General features: G+C 46.8%; 1 protein-coding gene across 1 annotated transcript; it reads right to left on the reverse strand.

The window, feature by feature from the left end:
* Positions 1-1270: 1270 nt before the first annotated feature.
* On the reverse strand, positions 1271-18279 carry GSDMC (gasdermin C). The gene is made up of 11 exons (XM_061122743.1): positions 18233-18279; positions 16129-16349; positions 14860-15043; positions 11022-11190; positions 9060-9171; positions 5864-6010; positions 5549-5578; positions 3479-3660; positions 3045-3159; positions 2299-2372; positions 1271-1643 (listed from the first exon to the last, which is right to left on the reverse strand). Exons 2-11 carry the CDS (start codon positions 16343-16345, stop codon positions 1404-1406), a joined length of 1470 nt encoding a protein of 489 aa, XP_060978726.1. The 5' UTR covers positions 16346-16349; positions 18233-18279; the 3' UTR covers positions 1271-1403.
* Between the last annotated feature and the right edge of the window lie 7616 nt (positions 18280-25895).

The raw sequence follows: 25895 nt of genomic DNA on the forward strand, positions 1-25895 counted from the left end.
ATATGTCAAGTTAAGGAATTTAGCGCTTTTTCTATGTATGGGAAGATGTAGTCTGGGCTCACTGAAATCTTTCCTTTCATATGCATCTCAGCTATTTGAGGCCAATATCCCATGTTTTCACATCCTGCCTGGGGATGAGCAATATGAATAAAAAAAGGGTTACATGGCATCTATGCAAACACTAGAGGAAAGAAAGACAGTGGCAGAATTCATTCGGGTAGGGAAGTTAAAGAAGAGCCCACAGTGTCCTTAATTATTTTGTATTGAAGTGAAATAATCTCAGTAAAACAAGACCTTAAAGATGAGAAGAAGAAACAACAAGACTTAAGCCAAAAGGGAGTGTGCAAAGCTAAGAGACCAAATTGAATATCAGAATGACAGTTTCTGAGCTAAGAAATTAGAAAAGCAATAGAATGATGATTGCAGTTGAGGGTTGACTCACAGACATTGAGGAAAGACCTGCCATGATCTTAGAGAATGCAAAAGGGAAAAGGAGAGATTATAGCGAATAGACAAGGTAAAATGTATTTAGAGGACCCAGAGGATATTTGTGGGCTTCCCAGGTGGCGCTAGTGGTAAAGAACCCACCTGTCAATGCAGGACACGTAAGAGACATGGGTTCGATCCCTGGGTGGGGAAGATCCACAGAGGAGCCTGGTGGGCTACAGTCCGTGGGGTCGCAAGGAGTCAGACACAAATGAGGGGACTTGGCACAGCACAAGGACATTTGGTGACTGAGAAATAGAGAATTCAGCAAACAGAATGTGTAATGTGTTTAGTGATATGAGTGACTCTTCCTTAAATGAAGGAAGAACTGAACCCACAGCTCAGAAGGCACTGTCTGAAAACTCCCAGGCTGACTGACAGACGCACAGGTATAATTATGTGTGTGTGTGTGTTGGTGGGGGGTAGTTATAAGCTTGAAAAAATTCCAGGCATACAAGAACACTTCAGAATGAAAAAGAACTCTTGTTTTAAATATTTTATCACATTTCCTAGATCACATGCTTCTCTATCCATCCATCAGTTCACCTTATTTTCTGATATATTTCCAAGTAAGTTACAGATGTCAGTACACTTTACCCAATGCAATTCAGAATGCTTATTCATGAGAGTTCATTCTTTGTGTACATTGCTTTGAAGTAAAATTAACATGCAATGAAATGCTCAGATCTTTAGATACTATTTGTTGAGTTTGGACAAACGCATAAACCTTTAGCAAGATACAGAGTTACAGAGTATTTCCATCACCCTAGAATGTTCTCTCCAGTCTTTATCGATCTCTCTCCACCCAAACTGGAGTGGCAGAAGGTGGGGCTCCATGTACCCTGAGCACAGAGGATGCTCACAGCTGGACCGGGGTGCAGCCAGGCCTCTCTGGACTCAGTGCCCCCAGCGAGGGCTCAGGCCTCGGCCAGTTGCTGCAGCATCAAGAGGGACCCGTACAGGGCAGACAGGGGCTCCTTGGCCTCCAGGTCCCAAGTCCCCTTGGGGTTGTCAGGTGCCACACTCAGACCGCACTCCTGCAGCAGGCCAAAGGTGACAGCCAACCCCTCTTCCTCCAGCGAGGCGAGGAGCTTGGGATCCAGGGTGAAGGGATTGTTGCAGGGGTGCAGGAAGTTGGGCTCCAGGATGCTCTTCACCTGGAGGAAACAGAGTCAGCTGTTGCAGGCCAGCCTTTGAGGTTGGGAATCAAGACCTTCTATCCAGAGAGCCAGGGCTTCTCGGGGTCATGGGAGAAGGAGAGCGATGGAGTCAAGGGACCCAGAACTCTCATCCTATTATGACCTGTGGTCAGGGTGAGCTTGGATACGTTTCTGAAAATTGTTGAGCTTTGGTTCCTCAGCTGCCAAATGGTGATACTAACATCGACCTTGCTAAATAGTGTTATCTGCACTTACATGTGTATATGTGTATCTGTGCAATGTGTGCGTGTATGTGCACACATCTGTACACATATGTACTTACATATACATAAATGTGGAGGAAGACAATTTGCAAATGGTAACCGTATGAGAAAAGCATGAGCCCCCACATGTGCATTCCTGTGTGGCTCTTTTAGAACTGTGGGCACCCCCTGCTGGGGTTGCTATGGAGGTGGAGACCCTCCTGAGGTGGACCCCATCCCCTGGGCCTGCTCCCCAGAGGGAGAGGCAGCCAGGGAGTTCCCAGCGGCCACATGGCTCTGTCCCCAGTGCCAGCAGGACCTTACATCACCTCTCTTTCCTCAGGATCATTCTTATCCCGGTTCCCTCACCCTCATCCCAGGACGCTGGCCCCTGGGGGTTGATTTCTCACCAGCTCCTGCTGCTGGGGCAGGATCCTCTTCTCCATGGACCAGGCCAGCAGCTCATGTTGGATGTCACTCAGCACTGGGGACAAGGGGATATTTGGGGAGAGAGAGCAGTGAGGAGTCAGTGCCCCACTGTGAACTAGGGGACCCCAAGAGAGGGGAACCCTGAGGCAGAGGAATAAAACCCGTTAGGTGTGAAGGTCAAGTTCCCTCCTGCTCTTGGGATGGTTTCCAGGATGCTCTGTAACACAGCCCAGACTGGAGCCTGGAATCATCCACACCTAGTGATAGGTAGGATGGACTTGGGCTGGTCTTTCTGGGTCCTGGGCTGGTTCTATATCCTATGGTAAATTTATCTCACTGAGCCCTCCTGACCTTGCAGAGACGAATGATGTGAGATGAAGGTCATTAGAAAGATTATAGAGAGGTGTGTGCATGCGTGCTAAGTTGCTTCAGTCATATCCAACTCTTTATGACCCTATGGACTGTAGCCCTCCCCGCTCCTCTGTCCATGGGATTCTCCAGACAAGAATACTGGAGGGGGTTGCCATGCCCTCCTCCAGGGGATCTTCCCCACCCAGGGTTTGAACCTACATCTCTTATGTCTCCTGCATTGGCAGGCAGGTTCTTTACCACGAGCACCATGTGGGAAGCCCCCATTAGAGAGGTGGCAGATGGCATCTAATCCCTTCCTTTGGGGTCTAGAGGCCAAGTTTGTGATGTTCCCACATTTCCCTCAAGTCATTCTTACCCAGTAAGGCTTCAAGGAGGTAAATGATGTGTCTTGACTCAAGCCACACATTTCTTGAGTTTTCCTGCATCTCACTTAGGAAGCTGCCTGTATGAATCCAAATGTTCCCATCCAGCTAGAGGAGACCCGTATTAGTAGTTAAGACAACAACAACAACAATAGTAATAGCAGTAGATATTGTGGTACAGTTCTGCCGGTATCTTTTGGGTTTACAAGTGATTAACTCAGGTAGGAGGGGGAGGGCTCTTTACCTCCCCCAGGAGATTCCAAGTAGCTGCAGCACGTGGGCTGCAAACGCTGGACCTGGTCACTGCTGGGCCTGTGTCTGGGGTCCCCTCCTCAGCCCTCCTTCCCCGGGTATCTGTCGTCGACCTCCTAAACCTGCCCCTTCACAACTCTAATCAGCCTTAGGAAGAGTGGGACCCCCTTCTCACCATGTCTGTGAAGTCCTGTAGAGCCCCCTGGTCCTTGAGCTTGGCCAGGATGGTATGGAAAAGAGCATCTCGAATGTCCCTGGGGAGCTCAGCCACTGCCTCCATTTCCCTGGAAACCTCATTTTGTAGGGACTTGAAATCTGTCCTCAACATCAACATCAGCCAGAAAATGGGGGACAATTCTTTGATTAGAAGGTTTGTGGTGTGATAAGCTGGGCACCTCCATCCCATTTATCTGCCAACCAAAAGCACTTCTGCGGACGGCATGTTTGAACTCTGAGGATGAAGCTATCATAATAGGCTGGAAAGGCGGGCAGTCCTAGTGCTGAGAAGGGGCCAGGGGGTAGCAGGCAGAGGGGTAGAAGTCTGGGAGGCGAGAAGGAGATTCTGGAAAGAGGTCACAAGAAGTGGAAGAAAATGACCAAGTGCTCGGTTCTGGGTCATGTCTAGAACAATGTGGATTCTCATGATGGGCTCTAGAGATGAGAATTCTAGGTGCTCTGGGCCCAGTTTCCACATGTATTGAGTGGAATGTTATGTGGATTACATGAGTTTACTAAGTAAAATGCTTGGGGGGTGGGTAGCACCTGGCATGCATAGATTATCCATCTCATCGTGTAACTGCCTGTATCATCTGTGACCACAGACACAACCAAGGCATGGCGTTGGGGATTCTCTGCTTCTCCTAGGAGACTTCAGGTGGCCTCCAGATGGTCTGCTAAGAGGGAGCAGTCCACTGAGGCAGGAATTTCTGTTTGGTCCATGGCTGTATCCCCACTGCTCAGAATAATGCCTGTTGCTCAAATAGTTTTCAGCAATGGTTTGTTGTGTGCATGCATGCATCCGTGAATGAATGAATGAATGAGTGGGGCTGTACAAAGTATCAGCTGGGAAGTGGAGCTCAGTTTTGTAAGTTGCAAGCACATCACCTTTTGGGTACCTAGCTTTGCAGTTTTCCACCCAGGAAGCCCCAGCTTTCTTCATAAATACTGACCTCGGCAAATGGGTTCCTGTCCTCTTCCTGGAAAGATTCACAAGGGATCATTTCCCTTTCTCATCCCCCAGGTTTACTCTTGAGACGTTTTGGAGGGTCCTGCCCTCCTAACACCTCCTCCCTTTTGTTTAACCTCTTCCTCCCCCCATTCCAGCCCCTCCCTCCACCCCCTTGGCCCTCCCAGACCCTTCCCATTCCACAGAAACTAGGGCCAGGCCCCAGGGCAGTGGTGGCAAAGGCAGGGCCATCTGCTCTGCTCTCCAGATGTGTATTTGCCATTAGGACCCCACCCCAATCCCAGCAAACACACACTCACCAATTGGGAGGATGGGACGTCTTATGGTGCTTAGAAGGGAAATTAAATTCCCCAGCCCAGAGTTAGTCTGTGAGGACACTCGGTTTCTCTGAACTTCTGCCTACTTCCCCGAACTCCCCACTTTCTGTCCATCCCTTCCCCTTGCCCAGGGCACCAGAGCCAGCGCCATGGGTAAGGACAGCAAAGGCGAGCACATGGGACTTGGGTTGTGACGGGAGGCTTTGGGAAGGAGTCGGAGCCCACTTTCCTGGCTGTAAGATCACCCACTCACCCATTGCTGATTGCATCTGCCATTTCTCCGGAGAGATAAGCAGAAGGGCTCATTCGCCAAGTGTTAACCTCTCCTTCCCCAAAACATGCACACAAACACACACCCTCATTACCTGTCCTGGTATTCAAAGGAGAAAAGTGGCTTTCTCTGTGGCCACAAAGGTCTATGGCTTCTGAAAGAAAAGATAGCAGGCTATGGAGGAAGTAGGGTAGTTTTCCTCTGGGTCTGCCTTGCAGACTAACACCTGGGCTAAGCAGTTTGCACCGCTTTTATTAGCATCCAGAGATGGTCAGGGCTCAGCAGGGCCTGGGGGCTTGGCAGAGAACCTGCCCTGCTGAGGAACCTCAAGTTCTGAAAAGGCTTTCTGCTTGTCATCATCTGAGATGGAAAGAATTTCTGGATGGGGAAGGAGGCAGGTCAGGAGAGCCCAGGTTATTCCTGGTGGAGGGGTCCAATCCCACTTTCCTGGCTCTGAAATGACTCGCTTACCTGGTGACATCTGCAGCTCCTGCAGTTTCCCTGGAAGGAGAAACAGACATGCTCACTTAGGCGCTTTTTCACCCCTCCCGTCTCCTGTCCCTCCTCCTCCTAGCCTCTCTAACTCCTCCCTGTTCCCCCTTATTTCTCATCTCTCAGCTGACACGCTGCCTGAAGACAGGGAGCCTTGGCAAGTACCTCCCTCCCTCCCCCACCCACCCCCAGGACTCTACTTCAGGATTCAGAAGAGAAAGTGGCTGTCTCCGGGGCCAAGGGGCCTGTGCCTGGGTCAAGGGCAGGGGAAGGAACTAGGAGGTGGTGGAGGACCTTGCTGGAGGAGTATTCCCTGTAGGACTGAGTGCCTTGTGGGGCTGCTGTAACCTTGAAACTGAGGTCTAGGCAGAGACCCTGCGCAACACAGGAACTCATCTTCTGGGAAGGTTTTCCGCTTGTCATCATGTGAGATGAGAATGGCTGCAAGGGGAAGAAGCCAGGTCAGGAGTGCCCAGGTTATTCCTGCTGGATCCTTTCACACGCCTGCACCCACAGCCCTCTCCCTTCACCCTCCAGCCTGAATGGTGCAGAGAGGCCCCGCACACCCCTTCCTGGTAAGGCGCGACTTGCAGGCAGGGCTGTGATGATGCTCTTTCTCCTGAGTCCCGCTGTCTTCGGTTCCCACTGGCTAACACCTAGAGATCTCTTCAAGAAAATTAGAGATACTAAGGGAATATTTTATGCAAGGATGGGCTCAATAAAGGACAGAACTGGTGTGGACCTAACAGAAGCAGAAGATATTAAGAAGACATGGCAAGAATACACAGAACTGTACAAAAAAGATCTTCACGATCCAGATAATCACGATGGTGTGATCACTCACCTAGAGCCAGACATCCTGGAATGTGAAGTCAAGTGGGCCTTAGAAAGCATCGCTATGAACAAAGCTAGTGGAGGTGATGGAATTCCAGTTAAGCTATTTCAAATCCTGAAAGATGATGCTGTGAAAGTGCTGCACTCAGTATGCCAGCAAATTTGGAAAACTCAGCAGTGGCCACAGGACTGGAAAAGGTCAGTTTTCATTCCAGTCCCAAAGAAAGGCAATGCCAAAGAATGCTCAAACTACCTCACAATTGCACTCATCTCACATGCTGGTAAAGTAATGCTCAAAATTCTCCAAGCCAGGCTTCAACAGTACGTGAACTTCCAGATGTTCAAGCTGGTTTTAGAAAAGGCAGAGGAACCAGAGATCAAATTGCCGACATCTGCTGGATCATAGAAAAAGCAAGAGAATTCCAGAAGAACATCTTCTTCTGCTTTATTGACTATGCCAAAGCCTTTGACTCTGTGGATCACAATAAACTGTGGAAAATTCTGAAAGAGATGGGAATACCAGACCACCTGACCTGCCTCTTGAGAATTCTGCATGTAGGTCAGGAAACAACAGTTGGAACTGGACATGGAACAACAGACTGGTTCCAAACAGGAAAAGGAGTATGTCAAGGCTGTATATTGTCGCCCTGCTTATTTAACTTATATGCAGAGTGCATCATGAGAAACACTGGGCTGGAGGAAGCACAAACTGGAATTAAGATTGCTGGGAGAAATATCAGTAACCTCAGATATGCAGATGACACCACCCTAATGGCAGAAAGTGAAGAAGAACTAAAGACCCTCTTGATGAAAGTGAAAGAGGAGAGTGAAAAAGTTGGCTTAAGGCTCAACATTCAGAAAACTAGGATTGTGACATCTGGTCCCATCACTTCATAGCAAATAGATGGGGAAACAGTGGCTGACTTTATTTTGGGGGCTCCAGATTCACCGCAGATGGTGATTGCAGCCATGAAATTAAAAGATGCTAACTCCTTGGAAGGAAAGTTATGACCAACCTAGACAGCATATTAAAAAGCAGAGACATTACTTTGTCAACAAAGGTCCATCTAGTCAAGGCTATGGTTTTTCCAGTATTCATATATGGATATGAGCGTTGGACTATAAAGAAAGCCGAGTGGTGGAGAATTGATGCTTTTGAACTGTGGTGTTGGAGAAGACTCTTGAGAGACCCTTGGACTGCAAGGAGATCCAACCAGTGCATCCTAAAGGGGATTAGTCCTGGGTGTTCATTGGAAGGACTGATGTTGAAGCTGAAACTCCAATACTTTGGCCACCTGATGGGAAGAGCTGACTCATTTGAGCAGACCCTGATGCTGGGAAAGATTGAGGGCAGAAGGAGAAGGGGACGAGAGAGGATGAGATGGTTGGACGGCATCATTGACTCAATGGACATGGGTTTGGGTGGACTCCAGGAGTTGGTGATGGACAGGGAGGCCTGGTGTGCTGCGGTTCATGGGGTCGCAAAGAGTCGGACACGACTGAACGACTGAACTGAACACTTAGAAAACATATTTCTGAAAATGAGGCTCCTTCTCATCCCCTCCTAAATAAATAACACTTTGTCATTCCCCACACTCTTTAATAACACTACCATCTCCTGATGCCCTCTGCACAGTCTCTGGTCTCTCTCTAAATTAGCCGTGGATCCCATCTTTGTCTCTACTCTCAGTAGAACTGGCCCTTTTCCAGAAGCTGAGGTCCTCTGACCCCATGAGACTGGAGAGCTCAGTTCTTTTCTACTGCTATTGACAGGTGGCAAGTGATGCCAGGACCTGGCCTTGATGAGATGTTACAGAGAGGGTGCTATAGGTGTGTGTGCATGTGTGTGCGTGTGCAAGTGTTGAGGGCATCCTCTCAGGCTGTGTCAGGACGGCCTGTGTGTGTGTGTGTGTGTGTGTTGAGGGCACCTTCTCCCCTTGGACCTCAGCTGTGTCAGGATGGCCTCTAGCTGGGTCAGCATTTGGGAGGGGAGAGGGGGGACACCAAGGACGCTGAGCTGTGTTCCCAGTGCTCACCGTTCCTCCTGGGTATGTGGTTGCTGTTTGATGACACTGGTTCACTGATGTGAAGTCAGAACCCAAAGCGAGGGTGTGTGTACTGGGGGCTGTGCATTCTGAGGCTAGTGAGGGAAAGACATATTAACAGATAAATTCCTGTGTTCTGTTGTTGGAGCTTCCCTGGTCGCTCAGATGGTAGAGAATCCGCCTGTAGTGCGGGAGACCCGGGTTCGATCCCTGGGTTGGGAAGACCCCCTGGAGGAGGAAATGGCCTTACATCTGCAGTTCTGTTTATGACAAGCCACTGTCTTATGAGCTTTACCTGGGCTTATGGGGCTCTGCGGCTCCCCCAGGTGAGCTGCCGAGAGCGGCAGGGCCTTGAATGCATAGACATGGTTGGGATCAGGGCTGCTCTTTGCCTGGTGCTAAGGACACCCCACGTCGGCCCCCCCTGGTGTCTGTCTCCATGTGGGACACTGCGTCTGGGTCTCTGTGTGGCCATGGTTCGGTCCTGCGGGCTTGGAGGTGGCTGTGGGAGGCTGAGAAATCGTGCTCCTCCCCTCCACCAGCAGGGAGGGAAGCCAGGGTGGCCTCTGGGTGGTCTCCCACTCCCCCTACCCCTTTCAGGCTCTGCTCACCTCGACCATTCTCCTGGAACACCAGCTGCTTCCTCTTATAGGCCATCACGGTGCCCTGGGGCAGAGTCAGCGTCCTCTGTCTCACTTTCAGACCCGATCTGTCTCCTGTGCTCTGGGTGGAGAAACCAGGCAACACGGTCATGTGTGCATGAGCTTCTAGAAGCTCACGAGCCAGGACCCAGCAGCCTCCTGCCCTCCCACTCCCCATCCTGGTCCTGATTTCCGGTTACCCATTTTTTTTTTTTTCTTCTTTGGTCCAGTATTTACCTTCACGTCTCTCAATGTCATGCTTTTATTGCATGTATATGGGCGCCCTGTGGACCAGTCAAGCTAACCCATGAAACTAACCATCACATGGAGTTATTCCTGTATTCTAGGAGACCCGAACGACGATTAACATATATTATCATATGATCTAGATGAGTGGGATGGTGGGGGGCTGGGAGGGAGGCTCATGAGGCAGGGGATATACGTGTACGTATGGGCGCTCCACTTCATTGTACAGCAGAAACTAACAGCATTGTAAAGCGATTACACGCCAGTAAAAAAAAAAAAAAAAAAAATGTGTCATCATAAGCTCTTTGTAGATGCTATTATTTTAATTATTTTGGATCTGGGAACTGTTCCCCAGAAACACACACAGTGTCCTCAGGCAACCTCATGAGTCACTGGCTCTCCAGAATCAGCTCTGTGCTTTGACCCCCCCAGGATGCCTCCTACCCTCGAGTTGCTGAGAGAATCCAGTGTAGACCAGTGCCACGGGGAGCTCTGATGTATTGAAACACAGGGGTACCAGGCAAAACCGAGGCGGCCGTGAACCAGGGTGAGAAGCAAGCTGTTTTCACAACACCTCAGCCCGGGAGCTGATATCGGAACCTTGCTGGACGCTGCGAGCAGTCGTCCTACGTGAAAGGATGCTGGATTTTCTCCTCCTGTTCTCGCGAAGTCCAGATGCCCAGCCCAAGCAGATGGAAACCCAAAGCTGAACATCAAAATGTCCTTCAGACTGGAGTCATGCTTTATTTATTTCAGGTTTCTTTGGAATCAAATCATGCAGGTGGAATCTGGCCTCCCCCCGGACAAGTTAACCAATTTGGGGAAAGTTAGTTCATATTTCAGGCTATTTTTTCCCCCTTTTTAGTTCCTAAATCTCTTAAATGAAGACAACTTACACAAAGTATGTTGCATAGAAAACATGTTATAACACACGCAAAATTTCTTTATCTCCGTGAATCCTAGCTGATATTGCATATACTTTAATATATTGTTTAAATCAATTTAAAAGATTATAATTGGCCATCGTGAGTGCGTTGTATACATCATATGTGCTTGAATGTATTTAAATCTGAATCTATAAACTTTCTGCTTCAGGTATCACAGTATTTAGGGTGTTTTAACTGCCAAAGTTTCGTTTTGTGTTAATGATTCCTTGGGCTTCTCAGGTGGCTCAGAACCCACCTGCAATGCAAGAAACACAAATTTGATCCCTGACTGGATTGGGAAGATCCCCTGGAGAAGGAAATGGTGACCCACTCCAGTATTCTTGCCTGAGACATCTTATGGACAGAGGAGCCTGGCGGGCTACAGTCCATGGGTCTCAGAGCTGGACATGAGTTAGCAACTAAACAACAATTCCTTGTTTCCTCTAGCAAACCACACAAGAATGTAGTACAGCAACTACACTTTAGTAATTTCAAGGATCTATCATTTGCCCAAAACAAAATATAATCTCAAATAATTAAATCCATTGCCCATTTTATCAATATGGAATAATCCCATGTACTGAAATTAAGAGAAGATGTTAGACAGACTCTCAGGTCAGGGGTCAGGCTTCCTCAGCACATGAGAAGTGGGGAGTAATGACCCCACTCACCCCACCCCCTGAAACCAGGTCCTAAGAGGGTCCAGAGTCCCTGGAAAGGGACGCTGGGCTGGCTGTCCCACTTCAGGACAACACAATACCTTGACACAAAAACTCCAAGGGATAGATAATTTGCCCGTGCCATTCACACTGCTGCTGTCCTGCAAGACGGTTGTGTTGATCAGTTGCACAACCTCTGTCACCACATACAGGTTGTCCCCTCTGGTCCGGCACTCCTTCAGAAATGGCGGCTCTTGATCCAACACTTTCCTAGGGGGCATAAAGGAGGAGGAGGGTCAGAGTGTGAAAGAGATGGCTTCTCAGGTTACTCCTCTCCTTAGGACCTGAAGGGTGCAGAGTCTGTGTGGAGCCCTAAATGGTGGTAAGGTACTGGCTTATAGGCTAAGAAGGATGTCCCTGGTATGCATGATGGAGAGGCCCCCTTCACTTATGGAGGGATGGGTGTGAGAGTATGCAAGCCATCTTCTTAAGGCTTTTCCAAAATTATGTTAGTTCTTTTAGAGGGCAGTTTATAGTTCTCCAGCTCTAGGGCCTCTGACCAGAAGATCCAGAAGTAGATAAGTCTAGATGGTAGAGAACAGTCCTTAGGAGATCCTGCTGTCAAACCTGGGGACCTCCACACCCATCCTTGTCCAGAGACATAATCAGGGTGGGATGTGGAGCATACAGATAAAGTATGATGACACTTGGAGGATTTTGGATGATTTTTTTTCTTGACTATTATAGGTGAGTGTTTATGGATTAAACATCCTTGGTAGGTGGGTAGGACTGGCTTGAAGATGTAAGTTTGAGTGGGAGATGTGAGTGGTGTGAAGTCCTGAAGACAAATTTCATCTCCATTTCATTTCTGAGACTCATCTCTGATTCCACTCAAGGTCCCTGCTGGGATTGGTGCCCTGGATAACAGCTGTGTGAAAGCCTGAGAAACTCTTAGATTGCTTTTCAGTGGAGGGGGTCACTGAGGATCCAGGGCTGAGCTTTCCCATTGCCCTTGAAATGAATTTCAAGTCACTTATTTTTCAGTCGCTAAATCATGTCTGACTCTTTGAGATCCCATGATCTGCAGCATGCCAGGCTCTTCTGTCCTCTGCTGTCTCTCAGAGTTTGCTCAAATTCTTGTCCATTGAGTCGGTGATGCTGTCTAACCATCTCATCCTCTGCCGCCCCCTTCTCCTCTGCCTTCAATCTTCCCCAGCATCAGGGTCTTTTCCAATAAGCTGGCTCTTCACATCAGGTGGTCAAAGTATTGGAGCTTCAGCAAGAGTCCTTCTGATGAATATTCATGGTTGATTTCCTTTAGGATTGACTGGTTTGGTCTCCTTGTAGTTGTAGAGACTCTCATGTGTCTTCTCTAGCACGACAATTCAAAAGCATCAGTTCTTCGGCACTCAACCTTCTTTATGGTCCAACTCTTAGATCCGTATGTGACTACTGGAAAAACCATAGCTTTGACTAGATGAATCTTTGTCGGCAAAGTGATGTCTCTGCTTTTTACACCTAGTACACTGTCTAGGTTTGTCATAGCTTTCCTTCTAAGAAGCAGTCATCTTTTAATTTCATGGCTACAGTCACTGTCCTCAGTGATTTTGGAGCCCAAGAAAATAAAATCTGTTACTGTTTCTACTTTTCTCCCTTCTTTTTGCCATGAAGTGATAGGATCGGATGCCATGATCTTAGTTTTGGTTTTTTTTAATGTTGAATTTCAAGTCAGCTTTTTTCTCTCTGCTCTCAAGCTGCTTATCTGGTGTCTAATGGCTGTGTTATCTGATATCTACTTATTTCCTGAGCCTCATTTTCCATTACCTTCATCTTGGTTGGCTAAGCTGCAGTCTCCCCTCTCCAACATCTCGACAATACCCACCTCTGCCCTGCCTCATTGCCTTTAACCCCTCCTCTGGATCCCTTTCATCCCACTCTTGCTTGCTTCTTTTATTCTTTAGGTCTGAACTCAACTCAGCCCCTCAGAGACCTAAACTGACTACCCTCCCTCCAGGCATTCTCTGTTACTTCTTTCTGTCTTACATTCAGAGCCCTCATCACAAACTGTGATTACCTTTGTAGCTGAAACACGTTATAGCCTCCACATCCCATTTATTAAAAATCGAACTGCCTTTTTATATTTAAAGCTTTGATCTCTGACTTTACTTATCTTACTTGAAACTAGCTGATACAGTTTATTCTAGAAATTTTCTCTTTATTCATCAAGGAGAAAAATGTTTTTTATTTCCTTAGCTCCAGAAACCCAGATATTTTCCTGCAAGACAGTCTTTGCAGATGCTATTTCCAATAAGGGCTGGCAAGACACAAGGAAGACAGAAATTGGGCAATGCCCTGTCCGTAACTTCTGTTGAGTTTCTAGTTGCTTCCTTAACATGAGCTTCCACCTTTGTTGCCTTCATAAAGATCTATTTAAACTGGCATCTCAGTTTTTAAAGGTGTAAAGACTTAAGTTCTTTGTTAAGTTCTTAGAGATTCATTGGCTATCCATCTTTGCCTATATGCAAGGAGGTAAATTAAATCACTGGACACTTGCAGAGTTTAAACAGTCTCAGAGTCTTTGTCTCCTTTAAATTAATATTTTATTAATTTATTTTTTATTGATTATTTCCTCACTCGCTGTACTTTGCCTGTCTACCCTAAGTAAAAGTGGCTTTCAGTTCAGTTCAGTCACTCAGTTGTGTCCGACTCTTTGTGACCCCATGAACCGCAGCATGCCAGGCCTCCCTGTCCATCACCAACTCCTGGAGTTTACCCAAACTCATGTCCATTGAGTTGGTGATGCCATCTAACCATCTCATCTTCTGTTGTCCCCTTCTCCTCCTGGCTTCAATCTTTTCCAACATCAGGGTCTTTTCAAATGACTCAGTTCTTTGCATTAGGTGGCCAAAGTATTGGAGTTTCAGCTTCAACATCAGTCCTTCCAATGAACACCCAGGACTGATTTCCTTTAGGATGGATTGGTTGGATCTTCATGCAGTCCAACAGACTCGCAAGAGTCTTCTCCAACACCACAGTTCAAAAGCGTCAATTCTTCAGTGCTCAACTTTCTTTATAGTCCAACTCTCACATCCATACATGACTACTGGAAAAACCATAGCCTTGACTAGACGGACCTCTGTTGACAAAGTAATGTCTCTGCTTTTTAATATTCTGTCTAGGTTGGTCATAACTTTCCTTCCAAGGAGTAAGCGTCTTTTAATTTCATGGCTGCAATCACCGTCTGCGGTGATTTTGGAGCCCCCTAAAATAAAGTCAGCCACTGTTTCCACTGTTTCCCCATCTATTTGCCATGAAGTGATGGGACCGGATGCTATGATCTTAGTTTTCTGAATGTTGAGCTTTAAGCCAACTTTTTCACTCTTCTCTTTCACCTTCATCAAGAGGCTCTTTAGTTCTTCTTCACTTTCTGCCCTAAGAGTGGTGTCATCTGCATATCTGAGGTTATTGATATTTCTCCCGGCAATCTTGAGTCCAGCTTGTGCTACATCCAGCCTAGTGTTTCTCATAATGTACTCTGCATATAAGTTAAATAAGCAGGGTGACAATATACAGCCTTGATGTACTCCTTTTCCTGTTTGGAACCAGTCTGTTGTCCCATGTCCGGTTCTAAACTGCTGCTTCCTGAGCTACATACAAGTTTCTCAAGACAGGGCAGAGATGTTTATGTCTTGTTATTATTCAGTGCCCAGCACATAATAGCTCAGTGATGGGTAACCACTGTTTTAGTAAGTGTGTATAAGATAATGACTATTAGTTGCATGAATGAATGAATGCATGAATGTCTAAGAAGAGCAGCATGATATGGGATGTCATTTTCTTCATTCTGAACCTCAGCAACAAGCTCTGCTAGATGCCTCCTTGCCCACAAGGAGAGCCCTTGGGGCTCCCTGACCCGTGTTTCCTCTCCCCTGGCCTCACCTCTCCTGGAGGTCTTCCCAGTCGCGTGGTGAGATGGTAACAGACTGAACCTCCAGGGAGCATTCATAGGACTGGGAAGCCTTCCCCGACGCACTCACTTCTAACCCAGCGGTCACATCCACCTCAGCTGCCTCCGTCTGGACCATTTTGTCACTGAAGAGGAATTTTCCTGTCACTACAGGCTCTGGGGATAGAAAAAAATGACCTTAGGTTTAGCCAAGAATTCACTCTGGAACAGCTGGTGTGGGAAATAGAATAACTGAGTCCTCTTTTTATCCTAACCCTCTTAAAAAAAAAAAAAAAATATATATATATATATATATGTGTGTGTGTGTGTGTGTGTGTGAATCTTTATTTACTTAGCCACTCCCCATGGGATCTTACTTTCCCCATCAGGGATTGAACTCAAGTTCTCTGCAGTGGAAGTGCAGAGTCTTAACCAATGGACCACCAGGGAAGTCCCTACCCCATCCCTCTTACTCATGTAAATCTTAGTGGAGAAACCAGCTGATCATTTAAAGTTTTAAATGTAAATTACTGCTGAGGACAAGCAATACATCTCTCCAGGGGTTGGATAGCAAGGGATGATGTCCTGATTCCAAGAAGGGATGATATCACTTGCATACAGATCCAGGAGAGCCTGAGCATCATCTCTCCAGGCACTGCGTCAGCCCCATGGGGCAGCATACCTAGCAGAAAATGTTTGGGGTGTAGAGCCAGGCAGACCTGATTTGGATTCCAGTTCTACCAGTTCCCAGGTGTGTAACTGAACAAGGTATTTTGTTCAGTTTCAATTTGAAAGTGAAAGTGAAGTTGCTCAGTTCTGTCCAACTCTTTGAGACCCCATGGACTGTAGCCTACCTGGCTCCTCCGTCCATGAGATTTTCCATGGCAAGAGTACTGGCGTGGGTTGCCATTTCCTTCTCCAGGGGATCTTCCCCACCCAGGGATCAAACCCGGGTCTCCTGCATTGCAGGCAGTTGCTTTTACCGCCTGAGCCACCAGGGAAATAAATTTAAATTTATTCTTATGCAAATGGAGCTATTAACCCCCACTTCAGAGGCTGCTGTGAGGATTCAGTGTGCTAAAATGTGTCTGGGTCCAGCTAATTAGTTAGATTCTCAAAGAAGCCTGGCTCCTTGCCCTGTGCCTTGAGGCAAGGCTGGTTTGGCATCTACCTGTGCAGGTGTCTTGGGGGTTTCTTGGGTGCTCGACTGTGAGCGCCCTTGTGTTTTACTCCTTACCTCCTTCACCCCTCGTTGACACTACCTGGGACTGAAGAACTTGGCTCCAGGATGTCCATGAGGATGCAGTCACCTGGAACATCAGGTTGTTTCCAGAACTGAGAGAGGATCCTCCTCTTCTGCCACAGTAGACTCAGGAGACAGAATTTGTTGGCACTCTGCGGGTTTTGGATGGGCTTCAAGTCTTTGCCTCCAAGCTCTTTGACCAAATTCTTGTTGGTATGCTCAAACAGGGAGGTCATGATGCTAGGAGCGTAGAGGGGAATACAAAGTTCATTTGGGAGAAAGGGGGCAACCTCTGATAGATCCTTGATGTTTTTCCCCAAAGGAATGGACATGATAGGAGATGAATTTAGGTCTTAAACCAGACACAGAAGGGCAAATACTACAAAATCTTATTTGTATGCAAATTTTAAATAGCTAAACTTGTGGAAGAAGCAGAGAGTATGATGGTGTCCAGGGGTTTAGGGGGGAAATGGAGTGATATTGGTCAAAGTGTTCAAAGTTTCAGTTATACTAGATGAAAAAAACCATGGAGATCTAATGTACAAAATGGTGACTATATAGTTAACACTATTGTATACTTGAAATATGCTGAGGACGTATCTTAAGTGTTCTCATCACACGTGCACAACAGGGAGTATGTGAGGTGGTGAAAGTAGAAAGTATTAGGTGCTCAGTCATATTTGATTCTTTGCGACCCCATGGCTTGTAGCCCACCGGGCTCCTCTGTCCATGGAATTCTCCAGGCAAGAATATTGGAGTGGGGTGCCACTCCCTTCTCCAGGGGATCTTCCTGATCCAGGCATCGAACCCATGGTTCTTATATCTCCCGCATTGCAGGCAGATCCTTTACTGTCTGAGCCACCAAGGAAGCCCATGTGAGGTGGTGGGTATGTTTATTAGCTTTATTATGGTGACCATTTTACAATGTATATATGTATATTAAAATATCAAGTTATAAACCTTAAGTATATAGAATTTTTATCATTTATATCTCAATAAATCTGAAAAAAGGACTAAACAGATTTATAAAAAAGCACAAAAAGGAAGTAAATCCCAGGCAGTTATGTAGATTGGAGCTCAGAGCCAAGAACTGCCCTGGAGTTCCAAGTGTTTGAATTATCTGTGTGTAACTGAAACCAGTTACCACTTCCTGGTGTAGTCCTTACCACGTACTGCCAGTGTAGTAAGGATGTGTGTGTGCATGCTCAGCTTTGTCTGACTCTTTGTGACCCCACGGACTGTAGCCCACCAGGCTCCTCTGTCCATGGAATTCTCCAGGCAAGAATACTGGAGTGGGTTGCCATGCCCTCCTCCAGGGTATCTTCCTGACCTAGAGGCTGAACCTCCTGCAGATTCTTAACTGCTCAGCCACTAGGGAAGCCCAGTAATGATGCAGACATGAATAAATAGTTAATAGTTGGGTAGGCAAAAATGTGAAGTGCATTTTTCAGACCACATCGAGTGAGAGCAATTCGTTGCTCTCTCTTGGGGAAATAGGAACAAGATTTTCCAGTTATATAGAATTCACTTTTTGAACATTCATTGAGTGTTGAATAAAGACAGAATTTTCAACAATTCAAATAAAATCCCTGATGTGACTTTCAGTTTTGTCTAGTGTGGGCCCTGGAAGGGCTCAAAGGACAACAGAGAGACACAAGAACAAAAAAGGGTTTTCTCAGCCTGGGCCTGGATAAAGATATATCAAAGATACATCCCTGAGCCTTACATCCTTGTAGATTGTTATCAGGAATTCTCTTTTACTAATGTGAACTTTGGAGGAAGCAGTACCTTCTCTGGGGGTCACATTGTGCTGTGCTGAGTCACTCAGTTGTGTCCGACTCTTTGCGACCCCATGGACTGTAACCTGCCAGGTTCCTCTGTCCATGGGATTCTCCAGGCAAGAATACTGGAGGGGGGTTGCCATGCCCTCCCCCAGGGGATCTTCCCGACCCAGCAATCGAACCCACATCTCTTGCATTGCAGGAGGATTCTTTACCGTCTGAAAAACCCAAACAAATGCACCTCTGTTCATTTCACAAATCTACCCTGAACATTTCTGTCTCTGGCCAGAGTGTAATCTCTTCTCTTCTTGTTCATCCCCTGAGTCTCCAGTTAGAACTTACCAGGCTGTGTATTGTTTTGCCTTGTAGAAAAGATTCCAGTTGAGTAGGGTCCCTTCAGACCTTCTGATGTCAAGCAGAGTTTGACAAACTTCAGGGAGTAGATACACGTGACTCTACTCACTGTTTTCTCTCCACCAGTAAGTCTCTGACTGAATTTCCAATGCAAAATCCTAGAAAAACAAGCATACGACTGGCTCTCTTCTCTTCCAGGAGACTAGGTGAATTCTGGATCATGGAATCTTACCTTCTTAATTCCTTATCAGCCAAAAGTCTGTGGAGTAGAATCAGGCAGTGCTTGGTTCTATATGTACTAGGCTGTCTTGGAGCAGACTGGACCGAGATCCTGGGAAGTGGTGCTCTTTCCCTGGCACAAAGAGAACTGGCTGAACAGGTCTTGTATTTATGCATTTATTAGTCATTGTGACCGTAATAACACACCTGGCTTACATTTTATCTCAAGTGTGCTGTATGTAAAATGCAATCCTGGATCAGCAAGGAAGGGCCAAGAGTAAGCAATGCTGATTTAATGAAGATTTCAGAGGTGGGCGAGGTGGGGTAGGGGCATTGTACAACACAGGTTGGTTTCTTGACAAGTCTCCATTAGGCATCTTTTCAGCTAAGCCTTTTCAGAGGTTTTCATGTAGGTCTTTCCTCTCAGCACCTCCTTCCTCCCCCTGACTCACGCCTGTGTCTCTGTCTCTCCATTCCTGTTTCTGCTCTCCTGGTCACAGGCTTGCATATTTCTGCCATTTCGCTTCTTGGTTTCTGTTCTGTCGCACATTCTCTCTTCCCTTTCTTTTCCAGGGCAACCTGAGCTTCTCAAAGCCCTCCCTCACTGACCTACTCAGTCAGCAGCCAGCTGCAATTGCTAGTCTCTGGGTCTACATTTTCCTACATACTGTCTGGACTCCAGTGTTAGGGGTACAGAGGTTAGTAAGACAGAGTGCCTGATTCCAAATGCTTACCTTTATTGTGGGGGAGACAGACAATGCCCATTTTAAGACTGGCGAAGTAAAGAAGATAGAGGACAAGTGTGTCCTCACAAATGCACAGAAATCACATTTGTGGACAGGTATGTGTGTAGTTTGTGCTGAGTTTTCAGCCGGCTCCCCTCTGTTTGCTGGGATTCATGGTTCCTCCATCTCGCCTTCTTGCCTCTTCAATCTACTTTTCCTTAACGTCCTGTGCTCACTTCACTCCTTTGCCAGGATTGCCCAAACAATCCATCTTGGAATTACCTTTCTGATGTATATGTTGCATTTCCCGATTCTTTCCCAGTGTCACATTTAAGAAGCCAGGGTGGGCACTTAATCAAACCCCTCTCTGTCACTGTTGGTTCTGCCTTCACAGTAGACCTGGGTCTGAAACAGGAGGAAGAGGGCAGGGCACAACCGTTAAAAGAATGACATAGCCATAGGACATGACATGGCCGGTTAGAACCAACGAGGTCCAAGGAGGTGGAAGAGACTGCCGCTAGCCTCAGTATATGCTCCTTGCAGCGGAGCAGCAAGCTAAATGACATACCCACAGGGGCCATGACAGTGCTAAGTCCAACCATAAAAGGTCAACCAGTGGGCGGTGGACAGTTTCTGGAAATCCCCACCCTTTCCCCCTAAACAGTTGGACTACTTCTCCCACTCATTAGCCTACGAAATTACCCACCGACTTATGAGATGGCCCACACTCTGTGTGTGGAGCATGCTTCTCTCCTAATAAATCCACGTCTTACCTGTCATTTGTTTCTCCCTGAATTCTTCACCAAGAACCTGAGCTTCATTGAGTCCTGAGGCCAGACGCGTGGTCTCAGTTAAAAGACCACAGGTTCAAGTCCCCATCTGGGACACACGGGTTCTGATCTGCTCTCTTTGTATCAGTTTCTGGGCTGAATTCTGGCCCAGTGACCATCACCTCTCACCTGCATCCCTGTAATCCTCTCCCAACCAGGCTTTATACTTTGGCCCTTACTGTGTCTGTTGTCAACATAGCAACCACAAGCATCTTCTTAAAAGATGCAGTGATTTTTTTATTTTACTCTTGAGCTCAAGCCCTTCCATAGCCGCCAATTCTACTTCAAGTCCAAACCACGTCTTAAGAATGACTAAGCGTAGACTGCACCAACTTATCCTCACTCTGATGAATTCTCACACTTGTTCCTTCTGCTTTCATGCCAAGTATTTCTTTCTTTAAAGTCTTTGCACTTCCTTATTCCTCTGCCTGGACTCCCCCCCCCCTCCCCCGCAGTGGCTGTTCTGTCCACTTCCCATCTTATAACCGTTTAAGTCTCTGTTCAAAAGTCCCTTCTCAGTGAGGCCTTCCCGGTCAAATTGCCAAGACCACCATTACCTCTCCCGCTGCTCATGGATTTTTACCATTCCTAGCCCTCTATCTGGCCCTGTAGTTGATGATAGTTCCGAGCCTCCCTTGGGTCTTCAGAGCATCCATGGGTGAGAGTTCAGAAGATACACAGCCTATCCAGTTGGCCCCAAATGGAAGTCAGCGTTCAGCAGGGCCCGAGGTCTGGGCAGAGAACCCCCCAGCCCTGAAACTCTCCTCTCTACAAAGGTTTTCTACCTATCATAATCTGAGATGAGAAGAATGGCTGGATGGCAAAGAAGCCAGGTTACTCCTGCTGGATCCTTTCACGTCCCTATACCTTGGGCCCCCCTTCCCACTCACGCCCCTCCCCCAACTCCACCCCAGGCCAGATGCCAAAGCTTTTCTCAGTGTGGCCTGGGAACCCCTGGCATCAGAATCACCTGGAATGATCATTCAAACTCAGAATCGCTGACCTTACACTGGCTTCCCTGGTGGCTCAGATGGTAAAGAATCTGCCTGCAATGCAGGAGACCCAGGTTTGACCCGTGGGTTGGGAAGATTCCCCTGGAGAAGGAAATGGCCACCCACTCCAGTATTCTTTCCTGGGAAGTCCCATGGATAGAGAAGCCTGGCAAACTACAGTCCATGGAGTTGCAAAAGAGTCGGACACAACTGAGCAACTAACAATTTTCATTGAATCAGACTTTCTGAAGAGGAAGCTGGGGCCTCTATTTTAGTTCACCTGTGATTTTTTCCCTAGCTTTATTGAGATATCAACCTATAACGTATACAAGGTTAAGGTGTCCAGTGTGATGATTTGATGCATGTGTATATTGCAAAATGGTTACCACAATTAGGTTAGTTCACACTTTCATCCCCTCATATAATTGCCATTTTTTGTGGTAACGTTTAAGATCTACACTCTTAACAACTTCGAGTATATAATATGCAGTTGTTTTTTAGATTTTTATTTGCTTATTTATTTTTGGCTCTGCTGGGTCTTCATTGCTGCATGGGCTTTTTCTTTAGCTGCGGCGAGTGGTGGCTACTTTGTAGTTGCCGTGTGCAGGCTTCTCATTGCAGTGGCTTCTCGTGGTGGGGCACGTGGGCTCTAGAGTGCAGGCTCAGTAGTGGGGCATGTGGGCTTCGCGCTTTGTGACACGTGGAATTGTCCCAGACCAAGGATCAAACCTGTGTCCTCTGTGTTGGCAGGCAAATTTTTAACCACGGGGCTGCCAGGGAAGTCCAATCCAGTATTGTTAATTGTCAGGGAATGTTTGACGGGAGGATTCCTACGTGCTGCCTCTCATGAGTCCTTTGTTCCTCTTCAAGCAGAACAGCACGCTGCTCCCAGGGACTGAGGTCATTGTGTGAGGCAGGTTTGGGTATCCTTTAGTAAACATTCTCTTTATGACAAAAGTGCTTAGTCTCGCTCCCCTTTCTTGAGATATGGATTGTCTCCTGACCTTGTGACTAACATTACCCCTTGTTCCCTTGGTAACGGTTGCTGTACGTTTGGTTTTCTGAACTCTATCATTCCCAAAAGAAGTTTTTTGTACCACAGCCTATTTATACTCATAAAAAAATCATTAAACACCTTTGCTCCATCAGAGCTTAGGTCCCCGTGTCTTTTTTCTCTCTCTTTCTCTCTCTCTCTCTCTTTCTGGCTGATTCTCTGGAGCGTGGAGACCCGTCGTGCTCACTTTCCTGCCCGGGTTTCTAAGACCCTCTCAAGAAGGCACTTTGTGCCTTCACCCCCTCTAGAGGGTGCCTGGTGCCTTCATGAGTGATGCAAGTCCTGTGTCAAGGGCTTTATTGGTCCTCTGCATAAACCAGGGAATATCAGCCTCTTTCTCTCTTTTACTTTCTTATCGTCGACTCCGTACCACCAGGTTCCGGTCCATTAAAGGACCCCAACAGTTAATGACAGTTGACATTAGATCCCCTAGACACATTCGTCTTATAACTAGAAGTTTGTACCCTTTGACCAACGTCTTCCCATTCCGTCCACCCCCCAGGCCCTGGCAGCCATCATTCTATTCTTTGTTTGTATGACTTTGGCATTTTTATCGTCCACGTATAAGTGAGATGACACACTATTTGCCTTTCTCTGCTGATTTGTCTCGCATAGAATAATGTCCTTGAGCTCCATCCAGTGTTGCACAAAAGTGGCTTGGAGTTTACATGTTAAATAAGCACTTCCAGGGCAATTATATACAATCTAACGTGATATTGGGCTTCCCATGTGGCGCTAGTGGTGAAACATCTGTCTGCCAATGCAGGAGACAGAAGAGATGCAGGTTTGATCTCTGGGTCAGGATGATTTCCTGGAGGACAAAATGGAAACCCACTCCAGTATTCTTGCCTGAAAAATCCCATGGACAGCGGAACTTGGTGGGCTACAGTCCATAAGATCGCAGAGTCAGACATGACTGAAAACATGATATTAGATTGTAACATCATTCAATCTAATGTATACATTACACTGCCTTTAAAAGGAAAGGAAATTGGCTTCTTCCCTCCGTCCTCTAGGGTTGTCTTCCTGTTCCCTGTTATTTTACTCTCCTCGAAGCTCCTCCCTCACCTCTCTATCTAATTCTGCCGTCATCCCGGGTGATTTCCAATTTCATGTAAGAAATATACAGAGGCCTGAGTCTTGCCTAAGACCAAGCGTTAAGTGTTTGTCAGAGGACGAGAGCCCATCAAGGAAGCAGAGTGGAAATGATCCCATAAACGGAGACCCCATAGATCACGGTGTGGCAGTGTCTGGGGAGAAGAGAGTTCTAGGACAGAATGATCAAGTATGTGTTCCGTGGTGGTGCATGCAGAATACATTCACCAAAGGACAGACTGCAGTGGGTTGAGGTGTGGGTGCTGGCGAGAGGGTGAGGACACAGGGTGTAGGAGATTCTTTACCGTCTGAGCCACCAGGGAAGTCTCGGTGTAGGAGATTCTTAAGGAAGTTTCTATGAGGGGCAAGTGGGTGGGATGAGGGGAATCACTGGAGGAGGGCACCTGGGTGAAGGGGTTTATGAGCTGGCAGAGACCTGATCTGGTCATCAGGTCCTGGGGAAGCACTTGGGTGACCTGGAGAGGGTGAAGATAAGCTTGTGTCCATCACTTCGCTGGACACCTTTCTCTAATCATCACATCAACTCTGAAGAGAAGGTCTCTTCCACTTTACAGATGCTGCTGCTAAGTCACTTCAGTTGTGGCCGACTCTGTGCGACCCCATAGGTGGCAGCCCACCAGGCTCTGCTGTCCCTGGGATTCTCCAGGCAAGAATACTAGGGTGGGTTGCCATTTCCTTCTCCAATGCATGAAAGTGAAAAGGGAAAGTGAAGTCGCTCAGTCATGTCTGACTCTTCGCAATCCCCTGGGCTGCAGCCCACCAGGTTCCTCTGTCTATGGGATTTTCCAGGCAAGAGTACTGGAGTGGGGTGCCATTGCCTTCTCCCATTTACAGATGGGAATTTAATATAAATTAAAAATAAGCTTATTTCTCCCAGTTGACAGTCAGGGGAGAGACTTCCCTCCCCTGCTTTTCCATAGAATGTTGTAGAAAACTTGGGAAAAAATAAAAAGTCTGCACTCTCTCCTGTCTTGGAAATGTATATAAATTGTTTTGAAAACTCAGCTTTAGGTCCCAGGAATGTCTGTCTTTGGCACCTGAGAACTGCTCTTTGAAATGTAAATGCCTGGTATCATCCCTTCCAGTTTCTGTGGAAGGGCAGGACCTAAATTCCCTGCATACCTGCTCTAGGGTACAAACTTATTCCCTGTTGTAAAAGGTTTGTTTTTCTTTTGGATCAAAGTCAATTAACTAACAGGTGGTCACACCATGACCTGGTAAAGTCAGGATAAACTACGTGTGATAAATGGTCAAGTCTTTTTATTGGAGGACTGTTTCTTGGGCTCCAAAATCACTGCAGATGGTGATTGCAGCCATGAAATGAAACGACGCTTACTCCTTGGAAGGAAAGTTATGACAAACCCAGATAGCATATTAAAAAGCAGAGACATTATTTGCCAACAAAGGTCCGTCTAGTCAAGGCTATGGTTTTTCCAGTGGTCATGTATAGATATGAGAGTTGGACTGTGAGGAAAGCTGAGCACCGAAAAATTGATGCTTTTGAACTGTGGTGTTGGAGACGACTCTTGAGAGTCCCTTGGACTGTAAGGAGATCCAACTAGTCCATCCTAAAGGAGATCAGTCCTGGGTGTTCATTGGAAGGACTGATGTTGAAGCTGAAACTCCAGTACTTTGGCCACCTCATGCAAAGAGTTGACTCATTGGAAAAGACCCTGATGCTGGGAGGGATTGGGAGCAGAGGAGAAGGGGATGACAGAGGATGAGATGGCTGGATGGCATCACCAACTCAATTAGCTTGAGTTTGAGTAAACTCCAGGAGTTGGTGATGGACAGGGAGGCCTGGCGTGCTATGATTCATGGGGTTGCAAAGAGTCGGACACGACTGAGCGACTGAACTGAACTGAACTGAAGTTACTGTTTATCTTTCTGGGAGAAATATCAACAACCTCAGATATGCAGATGACACCACCCTTATGGCAGAAAGTGAAGAGAAACTAAAGAGCTGCTTGATGAAGGTTAAAGAGGAGAGTGAAAAAGTTGGCTTGAAACTCAACATTTAAAAAAAAGAAAATCATCACATCCTGTCCCATCACTTCATGGCAAATACATGGGGAAAAAATGGAAAGTGGCAGATTTTATTTTTTTAGGATCCAAAATCACTGCAGACAGTGACTGAAGCCATGAAATTAAAAGACACTTGCTCCTTGGAAGGAAAGTTATGACAAACCTAGATCGTACATTAATAAGCAGAGACATCAATTTGCTGAGAGAGGTCCATCTAGTGAAAGTTATCGTTTTCTTCCAGTAGTCATGTGCAGATGTGAGAGTTGGACCATAAAGAAGGCTGAGTGTTGAAGAATTGATGCTTTCGAACTGTGGTGTTGGAGAAGACTCTTGAGAGTCCCTTGGACTGCAAGGAGATCCAGCTAGTCCATCCTAAATGAAATCAACCCTGAATATTCATTGAAGGACTGATGCTGAAGCTGAAGCTCTAAAAAAAAAAAAAAAAAAATCTGATGCAAAGAGCCAACTCATTGGAAAAGACCCTGATGCTAGAAAAGATTGAGGGTAAGAGGAGAAGGGGGCAACAGAGGATGAGATAGTTGGATAGCATCACTGACTCAGTTGAGATGAGTTTGAGCGAACTCAAGGAGACGGTGGAGGATAGGGAAGGCTGGTGTGCTACATGCAGTTTATGGAGTTGCAAAGAGTTGGACATAACTTAGTGACTGAACAATCTTGAAAATAAGTACC

This window comes from Dama dama, chromosome 21 (assembly GCF_033118175.1).
Source record: "Dama dama isolate Ldn47 chromosome 21, ASM3311817v1, whole genome shotgun sequence".
Taxonomy (NCBI): domain Eukaryota; kingdom Metazoa; phylum Chordata; class Mammalia; order Artiodactyla; family Cervidae; genus Dama; species Dama dama.

Bases quoted from the DNA above. Each gene is read 5' to 3' on its own strand.
- GSDMC (XM_061122743.1), bottom strand. From the start codon at position 16,345: ATGACCTCCCTGTTTGAGCATACCAACAAGAATTTGGTCAAAGAGCTT. The intron at 15,044-16,128 runs GTAGTGTCAACG...TTCTATCCCCAG, and splicing joins GCCAAGTTCTTCAGTCCCAG to AGCCTGTAGTGACAGGAAAA. The intron at 3,661-5,548 runs GTAAGCGAGTCA...TTCTAATCAAAG, and splicing joins GGAGCTGCAGATGTCACCAG to AATTGTCCCCCATTTTCTGG.